Raw genomic sequence first — 15437 nt, 5'->3', positions numbered from 1 at the left:
GGCAACAATCCCATTCACAATAGCAATAAAATAAAATAAAAGTAAATATTTAGGAATTAAATTAACCATGAAGGTGAGAGACTTACTGTAAACTATAAAACACTGATGAAAAAAATTGAAGAAAAAAACAAATAAAAAGATGTATCCCATCCTCATGGATTGGAAGATTAATATTATTAAAATGTCCATCCTACTCAAGGCAGTCTGCAGATTCAATGAAATCCTTATCAAAATTTCAATGACATTTCTTGCAGATATAGAAGAAGTATCTTAAAATTAATATGGAACCACACAAAATAACATAATTAGCCAAAACAACCTTGAGCAAAAAGAACAAAACTGGACTCATATCACTACCTGATTTTAAAATATACTACAAAGCTTTAAGTAATCAAACCAATATGATAAAAAAATGCACATAAATCAACTGACTTCTGACGAAGATGTTCAGAACACACAATGGAGAAAGAACAGTCTCTTCAATAAATAGTATTGTTACAACTTGATATCCATTTGAGAAGGATGAAATTAGGCCACTCATGCCAAATATTAATATCAACTCAAAATGAGGTAACAATGTAAAGATAAGATCTGAAACTATACAACTTAAAGAAAACATAAAAGGAAAGTTTCATGGTATTGGTCTGGACAATGACCTTTCTGGATGTGAAACCCAAAGAAAAATTTGCAAATTGGATTCCATGAAACTACAATGCTTCTGCACAGCCAAGGAAAAAAATCTACAGAGTGAAGACAAACATATGGAATGGGAGAAGACATTTACAAGCCAAATATCTGATTTGGTTAATGTTCAAAATATATACGGAACTCAAACAACCATAGCAAGAAAGCAAGTTATCTGATTAAAAAGTAGGCCAAAGGTCTGAATGGACATTTCACAAATGGCTGAAATGAAAAATCCTCAACATCACAAATCATCAGAGAAATCTACCTTAACATCACAATGATTTTAAACCTGTTTAGTATGTCTGTTATTAACAGGACAAGAGAAAAAGTGGTTTTGGTAATGATATAGAGAAAAGAGAATCCTTACGCCTTGCTGGTGTGAATGCAAATCATTGCAGCATTATGGAAAACATTATGGAGTTTTCTTAAACAATGGAAAACAGAACTATCTTATGACACAGTAATCCCACTTCTGTAAATATACCCAAAGAAAGTAGAATCAGTATTTTCCAGATATATCAACATGCATGTTCACTACAGCATTATCCACAATGACCAAGATACAGAAACAACCTGAGTGCCTGTCAACATATGAAGGCATGAAGGAAATGTGACTTATACACTGTTACTACACTGCATACTATACTATATCCTATGGAATGCTATCAACCTTACAAAAGAAATCCTGCCATTTGTAACACCATGGGTGAACCTGACAGACATTATGCTCAAAGGAACCAGGCATAGAAAGGCAAGCCCTGTATGATCTCACTTATATGTGTGAGGGATACAGTGGGGCAAAACAAAACCAAAGCCAAATTCAATCTCTCCTACTATATGCCCACAACATAGATCCAGTCTGTGACCCCAAAAGGTGTGGGGATTTCTCCCAACCAGCAAGCAAGCAATCCATTCCGCCAAAACACCAGCTAGGTGTCACCTCATTCAGTTCATTTATGACACTGTCTTCCCAGAGATAGCACTGGAGCCAACAGGTGGAAGACTCAGTCCCAGGAAACTGCCCCACTTCAGACACCAGTTGGAAGTCCATTTCTCCAGAACTTCTCCCTGGCTGTAACTTAGAATTCTTAAGATCTCCCCTCTTTTAGCCTTGATTGATTTGCTAGAAAAGCTCATAGATCTCAGTACAAAACACTTGTATTTACTACTTATTATAAAGGATGTTTTAAAGGTGACAAACATTCAGCTGAAGAAATACATAGAGTGGCACCTGGAATGGTCTCTAGTGCAGAACCCTCTATCCCTGCTGACTTGGGGTGTGCCACCTTCCTGGTCATGTGGATGCGTTCTGGCTCACCTACCCATAAACCTCCATGTGTTCAACTATACAGAAGCTCTCTGAAAACTGCCCTTTTTGGGTTTTTATGGAGATTTCATTGCATAAGCATGATTGAAGCACGAACAATCATGTAGAAATATAACTGGACAAAACAGCTATGATGTGATGTCAACTGGCTGACTGGGGAAGCCTACCAAGACTGGTCTATTCAGATTCTTCTTGGCCTTCTTGTATAGCTTTCTTCCAGGTATGGGTCAGAATTCCTTCTGAAAAGTGTCTTAGCGTCCACTATCAGACAAGGCAGGTCAGAGGATTTTTTTTGTGTGTGTGGTCAGCTCTAAGACAGAAAGACAAGGAAAGATTGGTGTTTCTATGACCTGCACTGTGGGAAGGAAATTCTAGTTTCTGTGATCTGCCTTGAGGAGGGAGTTATGAGCCAAGAACTGTAGATGAAAACCAAAATAAGTATCCTCATAGCACAATGTGGGATCTAAAAAGTTTAACTCAGGGAAGAAGAGAGTAAAACAGTGGTTTCCAGGAATTGGAGGGAACAAGTGAGGAGGAGGAAACAGAGAAGTTGTTCAAAGGGTACAAAGTATCAGTATGACACTTTCTGAAAATCTATTGTTCAACATGATGACAACTGTTAGTATTAACATATTGTCTGCTGGAAAACTGCTAAGAGAGGGGATCTTAAATGTTCTCACTACACACACATGCAAAATGCAGCTATGCGAAGTGGTGGATAAGTTAGCTCAATTATGGTAATCATTCCACGATGTATGCATATATCAACACATCAACTTTTTAAAAAATTATTTATTTATTTGAAAGGCAGAGTGACAGCAAGTGAGAGGCAAAGAGAGAAAGAGAAAGAGAGATCTTCCATCCATTGGTTCTCTCCCTAAATGGCCTCAACCACCTGGGCTGGGCCAGGCCAAAGCCAGGAGCCTGGAGCTCCATCCAGGTCTCCCATGTGGGTGGAAGGGAACTGGATGGGAAGTGGAGCAGCAAGTGCTTGACCAGGGCTCTGATATGGGATGCTAGCAGCACAAGTGAGGGCTTAATCTGATGTGCCACAACATATGGGTCAGGATTTAATGGTCAGTTACACCTTGATAAAGCTGAAAAAATTTCAAATAAAAAATCAGTTAATGAAATGAAAACTTACCTGAATCTAAAACAAAATCCTACAGTGACTCCCAAATGCCCTTAGTACAAATTCTGAACTCTGATAGGGTCCACACTGCCCCTGACTACATTTCCTGCCATTTCTTCCTGGGGCTATTGCCTTCATATCACGCTCTGGTGCTGTCATAACAAAGTAAAAAGCATAGGTAGCTTCAGTGACAGTACTTATCATCCCCCAGCAACGAAGGCTGGAAGTACCCCGCAGGTGCTGCCAGGTTGACTCCTAGGGAGGGCTGAGAGGAACGGGTCTCTTCCCAGTTTATAGATGGCCATCTTGATGTGCACATGGTGCTAGCTTTGTACTTACATGCCTCTGCACCCACAGTTCCCCTTTTTATAAGTACACTGTCATACTGGATTGGGGCCCACCCAATGACCTTACTTTAATATGATGGCCTCTATAAGAAGGGAACTTTGCTTCTTTAATTGTGGCCCTATCCTACCCTCTGCAACAATCCCTGAAACTTAATAGGTGCTTGTGGTGGACTCAAGATGGCTGCAGATATTTTTAGCAATCCTATTGGAAGGTGGGGCCTATTTCAGGCTACTCATCCTTTAATCTTGGCTGAAATGCGACTGCTCTTCCCCAGTATAATGCCACAGAAATATGCTGCTCTGGGCCTAATCTTTAAGAATACTGGGGGCTTCTGCTATGGTCTTGGGAGGGCCTGAGCTATCATGAAAGGAATCTGACTGCCCTGCTGGAGAAACCACACGCAGGACCCTAAGATGGCATGGAAAGGGCAAGGGTCTTAGTCACCCCTGCCAAGGGCCCTGGGCTTATGTGTGAAGCAGTCTTGAAACCTCCAGCACAACTCAGCTGGTGGCTGAGAACCACTGAGGATCTCAGCGGATGCTGCTTGGAGCAAAAAGATTCCTGCCAAGCTCAAATTCTTGACCCACAAACTCATGAGATGAAAAGAACGGAGAGCTGTTCAGAGCTACTGTGTTCGGGGGTGGTTTGTCACGCAGCCATTCACACCCACAACCAGGCTCAATGGATTCCCCTAACCATACCACAAGGAGCACCCAGAAACCAGTGCTTTCTAACAGGGAAACAGAAACCCAGAGGAGTTAAGTCACATGACTCTGCTCTTGTGCAAGTGAGTGGCAGAGTCAGTTCAAGCCCTGAACTAGGAGTCACAGAGTCACACATCTCTCCAAGCCTACATCTGCCACAATTCTCGGATTCCAGTCACTTTGTTTTGCCAGAGAGGACAGCAATGCAGCTCCTTTGGATGGGCAGCTGGTAAACTCAGAAAGCAGCAGAGATGAGAGTCCTTGCACACTTAGAAATGCATCTCAAGCCTTGCTGTCCAGAGCTCAGCACTGCTGGGGGGAGTCTGCCCTCAGTAGCAAGGTCACATAGAAGACCACAACATCAGATGAACCTGCTCAACCCTGGCCAGTGGGAGGAAACAGTGGTGATGGCCCACTTGATAGAGTCAGCACTGGTTTGAGTCAGAGATGTCTCCCTTGGAGTGAGAAGGAAGGATGGTAAGAAGCGAGCAGACAAGTCCCTGTTCTGCTAATGATCCTGGTGAAGAACTTGGACAACTGCTCATCTGTGAAGTGAAGGAGCTAGACTAGAGGATCCCAGCATTGCTGCTCATCACATGTCAGGCCTCGTAATGCTTTGTTGTGGGTGCTGTCCTGTGTGATGCAAGTGGCACCTACCCTCTGCCATGACAATGTAAAGCAACTCCAGACATTATCAGTGTCTATAAGGGACAATTTTACCCCAGTTGTAACCTATTGGATTAGAGGATCTTTTCAGTTCTGATAGTTTGTAAGCCTCAATTACCTAATCTATACAAGGAAAATTTTTAAAAATATATCATTTGGCTGACCTCACAAGACAATGCAGGGGACCATATGAATGAGTGGCTTAAAAAGACACAAGAAGAAGATGATGGCGGAATAGTGAGGGCGCGCACCGATAGTCCGGGAAAATTTAGTTTAATAAAAGGGGAGTTACGGTAGCCGCAGAAAATAGAACCAAAAAAATTGCAGGGGAAACCCTTCTGGATGGAGCAGGCGTGAATTGGAGGACCTACTGGGAGAACAAGGTCGCCCACCACGCGGAAGCCAAGTCGCAGGACCCAGCCGCAGAAGCCCCAGGGTCTACGCGACAGTGCTCCAAGGGGAGTGCATGCCACACAGACAACAGCGGGGAGACTTGGGACGCTCAGGGCTCCGAGTCCACACATTGGCGCTGGAAGGGGAGGTGAGCTCAATAACCCGAGACATTGGTGGGGAAACGGGGGTCAGAATCTAGAGGGGGGCCGGAAAGTGCAGCAAACTCACTACCGGAAAGAAGGAAAAAAAAAAGCTTCGGGGTTTCTCTTCCCCCTAACCTTGCAAAGGTTACAAGGCTGCAAGGCTTGAAGAATTCCCAAGAGACAAAGAGCAGGCCTCCTCTTTGGATTTACATATCAATGGGGGAGAGTTAAGGAACTGAGTCACTACAATTCAGTAGCCTAGGCAACCCAGTGGGAGTCCAGAGGAGCCAAAGACTGGAAGCTAAATACCATCAATTCTGCACAGCCCTGCCCTGCGGTGTTACTTACCCCCTGAATAAATAAAATAAATAAATAAATAAAAAGAGAGAGATTTACCACGCATAACCTGAGGGTGTCACCTTTGCACACCCTTAACCAGGAAGAACCAGGCAGAGCTCTCAGGCCGCACCCATCTCAAGCCTCCAAGGCTCCTCCAACAGCAGGCAGTCCACTTAACACGGACACAGTATAAAAAAAAAAAAAGAAAAAAAAAACGCACAGTGACGCAAGAAGAATTAACTATGCCGAGTAACAAACACAGAAATAGAGGGAGCAAGATCAACGATGACACTATGATGCCTCCAAATAAGCAAAACACCCCAAGCCAAGAGTATGAAGATGATGAGATAGAAGAAATGCAAGATACGGATTTCAAAAAAATTTATGATAAGAACATTTAGAAGTTTTCAAAAGCAAATCCTTGAACTACAGAAATCCTTAATGGACAAGATTGAAAATCTCTCTCGTGAAAACGAAATTTTAAGGAAGAGTCAAAATGAAACTCAGAAACTAGTAGAACAGGAAAGTGTAATAGTCAAGAGAAATCAAAATGAAATGAAGAGCTCAATAGATCAAATGACAAACACATTAGAAAGCCTTAAAAACAGAATGGGTGAAGCAGAAGAGAGAATATCGGACTTAGAAGATAGAGCACAGGAAAACATACAGTCAAACCAAAGAAAAGAAGAGGAAATTAGAAACCTAAAAAATATTGTTGGGAATCTACAGGATACTATTAAAAAAACCAACATTCGAGTTCTAGGAGTTCCTGAAGGCATGGAGAGAGAGAAAGGATTGGAAGGCCTTTTTAGTGAGATACTAGCAGAGAACTTTCCAGGTTTGGAGAAGGACAGAGATATCCTAGTACAGGAAGCTCATAGAACCCCCAATAAACATGACCAAAAGAGATCCTCACCACGACACGTGGTAATTAAACTTACCACAGTGAAACATAAAGAAAAGATCCTAAAATGTGCAAGAGAGAAACGTCAGATTACTCTCAGAGGATCTCCAATCAGACTCACAGCTGACTTCTCATCAGAAACCCTACAAGCTAGGAGGGAATGGCGAGACATAGCACAGGTGCTAAGAGAGAAAAACTGCCAGCCCAGAATATTATATCCTGCCAAGCTCTCATTTGTGAATGAAGGTGAAATAAAGACCTTTCATAGCAAACAGAAATTGAAAGACTTTGTGGCCACTCGTCCGGCCCTGCAAAAGATACTTAAAGATGTGCTACACTCAGAAACACAGAAACACGGCCATCAATATGAAAGAAGGGAAAGGAAGAACACCTACCAGTAAAAGAGCATGGGAAGCTCAAAGCATATACTAGAAAATATTTCCGGGAAAATGGCAGGGCAAAGTCACTACGTATCAATTGTCACATTGAACATTAATGGTCTGAATTCTTCAGTTAAAAGACACCGTTTGGCTGACTGGCTCACAGAACACAACCCAACTATTTGTTGCCTACAAGAAACACATCTCTCTAACAAAGAGGCATGCAGACTGAAAGTGAAAGGTTGGAAAAAGATATTCCATGCCAACAGAAACCAAAAAAAAGCAGGTGTAGCCATATTAATATCAGACAAAATAAACTTTAATACAAAAACTGTTAAGAGAGACAAAGAGGGACACTATATAATGATTAAGGGTTCAATTCAACAGATGTAACTATTATAAATGTATATGCACCTAATTACAGGGCACCGGTCTATTTAAAAGATATGTTAAGGGACTTAAAGGGAGATTTAGATTCCAATACAATAGTACTGGGGGACTTCAATACTCCACTCTCAGAAATAGACAGATCATCTGGACAGAAGATCAACAAGGAAACAGCAGATTTAATTGACACTATTGCCCAAATGGATCTAACAGATATCTACAGAACTTTCAACCCTACATCTACAGACTTCACATTCTTCTCAGCAGCACATGGAACCTTCTCTAGGATGGATCACATACTAGGCCATAAAGCAAGTCTCAGCAAATTTAAAAGAATTAGAATCATACCATGCAGCTTCTCAGACCACAGCGGGATGAAGCTGGAAATTAGCAACTCAGGAAACCCCAGAAAGTATGCAAACACATGGAGACTGAACAACATGCTCCTGAATGAACACTGGGTCATTCAAGAAATCAAAAGAGAAATCAAAAACTTTCTGGAAGTAAATGAAGACAACAACACAACATATCAAAACTTATGGGATACAGCAAAAGCAGTATTGAGAGGCAAATTTATAGCAATAGGTGCCTATATCAAGAAATTGGAAAGGTACCAAATAAATGAGCTTTCAGCGCACCTCAAGGACCTAGAAAAACTGCAGCAAACCAAACCCAAATCTAGTAGGAGAAGAGAAATAATTAAAACCAGAGAAGAAATTAACAGGATTGAATCCAAAAAAACATTACAAAAAATCAGCCAAGCGAGAAGCTGGTTTTTTGAAAAAATAAACAAAATTGACACCCCATTGGCCCAACTAACTAAAAAAAGAAGAGAAAAGACCCAAATCAATAAAATCAGAGATGAAAAAGGAAACGTAACAACAGACACCACAGAAATAAAAAGAATCATCAGAAATTACTACAAGGACCTGTATGCCAGCAAACAGGAAAACCTATCAGAAATGGATAGATTCCTGGACACATGCAACCTACCTAAATTGAACCAGGAAGACATCGAAAACCTAAATAGACCCATAACTGAAACAGAAATTGAAACTGTAATAAAGGCCCTCCCAACAAAGAAAAGCCCAGGACCAGATGGATTCACTGCTGAATTCTACCAGACATTTAAAGAAGAACTAATCCCATTTCTTCTCAAACTATTCAGAACAATCGAAGAAGAGGGAATCCTCCCAAATTCTTTCTATGAAGCCAGCATCACCTTAATCCCTAAGCCAGAGAAAGATGCAGCACTGAAAGAAAATTACAGACCAATATCCCTGATGAACATAGATGCAAAAATCCTCAATAAAATTCTGGCCAATAGAATACAACAACACATCAGGAAAATCATCCACCCAGACCAAGTGGGATTCATCCCTGGTATGCAGGGATGGTTCAACATTCGCAAATCAATCAATGTGATTCACCACATTAACAGACTGCAGAAGAAAAACCATATGGTTATCTCAATTGATGCAGAGAAAGCATTTGATAAAATTCAACACCCTTTCATGATGAAAACTCTAAGCAAATTGGGTATAGAAGGAACACTCCTCAATATAATCAAAGCAATTTATAAAAAACCCACAGCCAGCATCCTATTGAATGGGGAAAAGTTGGAAGCATTTCCACTGAAATCTGGCACCAGGCAGGGATGCCCACTCTCACCACTGCTATTCAATATAGTTCTGGAAGTTTTAGCCAGAGCCATCAGACAAGAAAAAGAAATCAAAGGAATACAAATCAAGAAGGAAGAAGTCAAACTATCCCTCTTCGCAGACGATATGATTCTGTACTTAGAGGATCCAAAGAACTCTACTAAGAGACTATTGGAACTCATAGAGGAGTTTGGCAAAGTGGCAGGATATAAAATCAATGCACAAAAATCAACAGCCTTTGTATACACAAGTAATGCCATGACTGAGAAAGAACTGCTAAGATCAATCCCATTCACAATAGCTACAAAAACAAATACCTTGGAATAAACTTAACCAAGGACGTTAAAGATCTCTACGATGAAAATTACAAAACCTTAAAGAAAGAAATAGAAGAGGATACCAAAAAATGGAAAAATCTTCCATGCTCATGGATTGGAAGAATCAACATCATCAAAATGTCCATTCTCCCAAAAGCAATTTATAGATTCAATGCAATCCCAATCAAGATACCAAAGACATTCTTCGGAGATCTAGAAAAAATGATGCTGAAATTCATATGGAGGCACAAGAGACCTCGAATAGCTAAAGCAATCTTGTACAACAAAAACAAAGCCGGAGGCATCACAATACCAGACTTCAGGACATACTACAGGGCAGTTGTAATCAAAACAGCATGGTACTGGTACAGAAACAGATGGATAGACCAATGGAACAGAATTGAAACACCAGAAATCAATCCAAACATCTACAGCCAACTTATATTTGATCAAGGATCTAAAACTAATTCCTGGAGCAAGGACAGTCTATTCAATAAATGGTGCTGGGAAAACTGGATTTCCACGTGCAGAAGCATGAAGCAAGACCCCTACCTTACACCTTACACAAAAATCCACTCAATGTGGATTAAAGACCTAAATCTACGTCCTGACACCATTAAGTTATTAGAGAACATTGGAGGAACCCTTCAAGATATTGGCACAGGCAAAGAATTTCTGGAAAAGACCCGGAGGCACAGACAGTCAAAGCCAAAATCAACTATTGGGATGGCATCAAATTGAGAAGTTTCTGTACTGCAAAAGAAACAGTCAGGAGAGTGAAGAGACAACCAACAGAATGGGAAAAAATATTTGCAAACTATGCAACAGATAAAGGGTTAATAACCAGAATCTACAAAGAGATCAAGAAACTCCACAAAAACAAAACCAACAACCCACTTAAGAGATGGGCCAAGGACTTCAATAGACATTTTTCAAAAGAGGAAATCCAAATGGCCAACAGGCACATGAAAAAATGTTCAAGGTCACTAGCAATCAGGGAAATGCAAATCAAAACCACAATGAGGTTTCACCTCACCCCGGTTAGAATGGCTCACATACAGAAATCTACCAACAACAGATGCTGGCGAGGATGTGGGGAAAAAGGGACACTAACCCACTGTTGGTGGGAATGCAAACTGGTCAAGCCACTATGGAAATCAGTCTGGAGATTCCTCAGAAACCTGAATATAACCCTACCGTTCGACCCAGCCATCCCACTCCTTGGAATTTACCCAAAGGAGTTTAAATTGATAAAGAAAAAAGCGGTCTGCACCCTAATGTTTATTGCAGCACAATTCACAATAGCCAAGACCTGGAACCAACCTAAATGCCCATCAATGGTAGACTGGATAAAGAAATTATGGGATATGTATTCTTTAGAATACTATACCGCAGTAAGAAACAACGAAATCCAGTCATTTGCAACAAAATGGAGGAATCTGGAACACATCATGCTGAGTGAAGTAAGCCAGTCCCAAAGGGACAAATACCATATGTTCTCCCTGATCGGTGACAACTGACTGAACACCAAAAAGGAAACCTCCTGAAGTGAAATGGACATTATGAGAAATGGTGACTTGATCAGCATAGCCCTGACTGCTAATGGACAACTTAATACATTATCCCTCTTAGTAGTTTTTTTTTTGTCTGTTCTACTTAATATGACTGGTTTAATTCTGTAATTATCACACAGTTATTCTTAAGTGTTGAAAATTAACTGAAATGTGATCCCTGTTAAACATAAAAGTGGGAATAAGAGAGGGAAGAGATGTATAATTTGGGGCATGCTCGGGCTGACTTGCCCCAATTGGTAGAGTTGGAAACATACCAGGGGATTCCAATTCAATCCCATCAAGGTGGCATGTGCCAATGCCATCTCACTATTCCAAGTGATCAATTTCAGTTCACAATTGATCATAATGAAAGGACTAAGAGTCAAAGGGAGCACATAAACAAGTCTAGTATCTGCTAACACTAACCGATAGAATAAATAAAGGGGAGAGTGATCCAACATGGGAAGTGAGATACTCAGCAGACTCATAGAATGGCGGATGTCCTAAATAGCACTCTGGCCTCAGAATCAGCCCTAAAGGCACTCGGATCTGGCTGAAAAGCCCATGAGAATATTTCAGGCATGGAAAGCCAAGACACTCTGGCAAAAAGATCTCTGTGAGTGAGATCCCAGTGGAAAGAACAGGTCTTCAAAGAGGGAGGTGCCTTTCTCTGAAGGGAGGAGAGAACCTCCACTTTGACTATGACCTTGTCTAAACAAGATAAGAGTCGGAGAACTCAAGGGGCTTCCATAGCCTTGGAAACTCATAACTGGTGCATAGGGAGATTATTGATGCCATAAACAGGAGTGTCAATTTGTAAAGTCAACAACAGGAGTCACTGTGCACTTACTCCTCATGTAGGATCTCTGTCCTTAATGTGCTGTACACTGAGGCTTAATGCTATAACGAGTACTCAAACAGTATATTTCACTTCGTGTTTCTATGGGGGTGCAAACGATTGAAATCTTTACTTAATGTACACTAAACTGATCTTCCTTAAAAAAAAAAAAAAAGAAATTATCAATTCCCAACTTGACTCTCACTGGGATTAAACATGACAATAGGTCTGATCTGATTTCATCATCATTTAAAAAAAAATCATCTATTATTTTTCACTTTATGTTTCTGTGTGGGAACAAACTGTTGAAATCCTTACTTAAGGTATACTAAGCTGATCTTCTGTATATTAAGATAATCGAAAATGAATCTTAATGTGAATGGAAGGGGAGAGGGAGTGGGAAAGGGGAGGGTTGTGGGTGGGAGGGACGGTATAGGGGGGAAAGCCATTGTAACCCATGAGTCGTACTTTGGAAATTTATATTCATTAAATAAAAGATAAAAAAAAAAGACACAAGAAGAAAAGCAACAGGTGGGATTTTAGCTATAAATGCTCTTGATAGAAAATTGGGTTTAAGTTCCAGTGTTGTCATTTACAGGCTTTTGGGATCTGGGACAATTTCTGCCTCAACAGTTCTGACCCATATATATATATATTTATATTTATTTATATATATATATATTTACATATATAAATATATATATTTATTTATTTTTGACAGGCAGAGTGGACAGTGAGAGAGACAGAGAGAAAGGTCTTCCTTTGCCGTTGGTTCACCCTCCAATGGCCGCTGTGACTGGCGTGTTGCGGCCGGCGCACCGTGCTGATCCGATGGCAGGAGCCAGGTACTTCTCCTGGTCTCCCATGGGGTGCAGGGCCCAAGGACTTAGGCCATCCTCCACTGCACTCCCTGGCCACAGCAGAGAGCTGGCCTGGAAGAGGGGCAACCGGGACAGAATCCGCCACCCCGACTGGGAGTAGAACCCGGTGTGCCGGCGCCGCAAGGTGGAGGATTAGCCTAGTGAGCCGCGGCGCAGGCCCTGACCCATATATTTTTAAGGATTGCTATGTCTCTTGGAGAATCAGCTGCTTTATTACTATGTGTGCCTTGAAAATCCCCTTGAGATTACCTCTCTGAGCTTTGGGATGCGTTCATTGTTCCATTGGCTGATAAAGGAATGAGACTGGCATATCATAAGGGCTCAACAAATCTCAACTCTCACCCTTTATTTGACAAAACAAAGGACACCAGAATTGTTTGAAAATCCTGGTAATACTTTTAGCTGTTCTTCCTACAATGCTGTAAAGTTCTTGAAAGTCAATGTCTCACCCTGGAATCCCTAGAAGACAGAACCTAAGGAAGAAGCTTTGCTGGCATGATTTCTTTAATGAATATGATCCTGGGGAGAAGAAACGAGGTGCAAAGAAAGGAGATGGGAGCAAAGGATGGCAAGAGACATGTGGTGCAAGGAGGAGGAAAGACAGCTTCAGGGTTGGTCATTCACATTAGGACTGGTTGTGGTAGCAACCTTAGAACAGGGTGCCCCAGTCAGCACAATGGACTTCTGGCGGATAATTCTTGTTCAGCGGACTGTGCTGTTATTGCAGGATGATCAGCAGCATTTTGAGCCTCTGCCCAATAGATGGCAAACATCCCTACATCTTCTTCTAATGATGACAAGAACAAATGTCTCCAGACATTGCCACTTGCCTTGGAGGGTACAGAATAGCCCCCAGTTAGAACCATTGGTTTAGGACAAGAGGCAGATTAGACAGAGTCTGAAGTGCGCATAAGAGGTGTCTGATGCAGGCAGGTAAGTCTCTTAACTTTGTTCCTCCACTCTCAGCAGTGATGGGTGCTTACTCGGCTCTCCATGCACGTTGAATGGATGCATGCACGTTTGCAAGAGCTTTCTCCCCAGTTCCATAGCTCCATTCATTCTCTGATTTCCACTTTTTTTCTTTTTTCTTTTTTGACAGGCAGAGTGGACAGTGAGAGAGAGAGACAGAGAGAGAGAGACAGAGAGAAAGGTCTTCCTTTGCCGTTGGTTCACCCTCCAATGGCTGCCGCGGCTGGCGCTCTGTGGCTGGCGCACCGCGCTGATCCGATGGCAGGAGCCAGGTGCTTCTCCTGGTCTCCCATGGGGCGCAGGGCCCAAGTACTCGGGCCATCCTCCACTGCACTCCTGGGCCACAGCAGAGAGCTGGCCCGGAACAGGGGCAACCGGGACAGAATCCGGTGCCCCGACTGGGAGTAGAACCCGGTGTGCCGGCGCCGCAAGGTGGAGGATTAGCCTAGTGAGCCGCGGCGCTGGCCTCTGATTTTCACTTAAAATGTGTTTTTGAGTCACTGTAATGAGGATCTCATCTGCCCCATAGAAAAGTACAATTTGTCTGAGGAATCCAAACAAAATAAGTACACGATGTGCCAAGTTGAAGATTAATTCAATTCAGGACTCACTCTCCAGTCTCATGGCCAAGTCAAATTCCAACCTCAGCAGAGAAAACAAATTCCCATTTGATAAACAAGGTCAATTCTAGCCCTTATGGTGTCTTGTTGAGAACATGGGATTCATTTGCTTTTGCTGGCTCAGATGTGTACAAGCCTGGGTGACAGTTGCAATAAGAAAAACTCTGGGTCAATGAAAACAAGGAAAAACTATCAATGTGAACATTAATCATGAATGTCAGGTTTCCTCTGGATCATTGTTAGTGGGTTTGGGTAAAAATAAAGAGAACCAGTTAAGAGTCCTAAAAGAAGCATCCCTTTCCCTATGTCAGTAGAAAGAACAAGGAAAAGGCACAGGGTCCATTTCTGTGCCTCTCAATGACCCAACACAGCAACCCAGCAGCCTCCTGGGTTGTCCCCAAGGGGTAGGAATGGTGGTGGAATTTGGCTGTAAGCCTACCAGAAACACTTAAAAAACTGCCAAAACATAGGAAACCATTTTTTTTTCATGTTGGGAAATATACATCACTGTGCTATTTGTTATTCTCCGGAAGTATTCTTTCAAAATGGAAAACATTGCAACCACTTGCTAAGTCTTATCTGCTTACTTTCCTCCATACTGTGGCTATTCACGACTGCCTATCCTAGTCTATACTGTGCTAATTTATCTTAATTATTGTCTGCCTCCCCTACCCCCACCCCTGGCAAATCCACCAACAACGAGAATTTGAGTCCCTGGTGGAGGGACGTTTCTTTTTAGGCTAAATCCTCAGGGCCTAGGGCCATACCACCGGCAGTGGTCACTTAATAGTTGAGTAAATGAGAGCATGGGCTGGGCATCACCTGGTGGATAGAGTAGCTGTGGTCCATGAGCAGCTGAGCCTTGGCTGTTTCCTTTTTGTCTGTCCTAGTCCGGTGTGCCTGGGACTCTTGGAAGAGCACTGGGGACAGCAACCTGGACACATCTTCAGCCTGGACACCTGCTGAGGTTTGGCTCTACCCAAGTTCAGATTTCGGCTGGTGCCTTCCCCTGAAGGAAATGGAGAACCTGGAAGTCAGTTAATCCAATGCAAACAAGCAGCTCTACTTTGACAGGGAATTCAGGAAACCTGGGGTTTCATTTTCAGGGAATTCTGAGGGTGTTCAGGCTGGGATCCACCTTCATGGTTTACTCTCCCTACTCCTAACTCAGCCTAGGAGCTACACACA

At 42.1% G+C, this 15437-nt stretch overlaps 2 protein-coding genes across 2 annotated transcripts in view; both read right to left on the bottom strand.

Moving 5' to 3' along the window:
* The window catches only part of ACSM1 (acyl-CoA synthetase medium chain family member 1), a 63336-nt gene extending 48139 nt beyond the window's left edge, over positions 1–15197 (bottom strand). The window contains exon 1 of the mRNA XM_051847828.2: positions 15072–15197. Coding sequence (XP_051703788.1) covers positions 15072–15098 — 27 coding nt within the window. The 5' untranslated portion in view covers positions 15099–15197. The remainder of the gene's footprint in view (positions 1–15071) is intronic.
* The window catches only part of LOC100342192 (acyl-coenzyme A synthetase ACSM2B, mitochondrial), a 35663-nt gene continuing 35345 nt past the window's right edge, over positions 15120–15437 (bottom strand). Inside the window, exon 16 of the mRNA XM_051847836.2 lies at positions 15120–15258. Coding sequence (XP_051703796.1) covers positions 15235–15258 — 24 coding nt within the window. The 3' untranslated portion in view covers positions 15120–15234. The remainder of the gene's footprint in view (positions 15259–15437) is intronic.

Source organism: Oryctolagus cuniculus, chromosome 19 (genome assembly GCF_964237555.1).
Source record: "Oryctolagus cuniculus chromosome 19, mOryCun1.1, whole genome shotgun sequence".
NCBI lineage: Eukaryota > Metazoa > Chordata > Mammalia > Lagomorpha > Leporidae > Oryctolagus > Oryctolagus cuniculus.
This window is presented reverse-complemented; position numbering and strand designations above follow the sequence as displayed.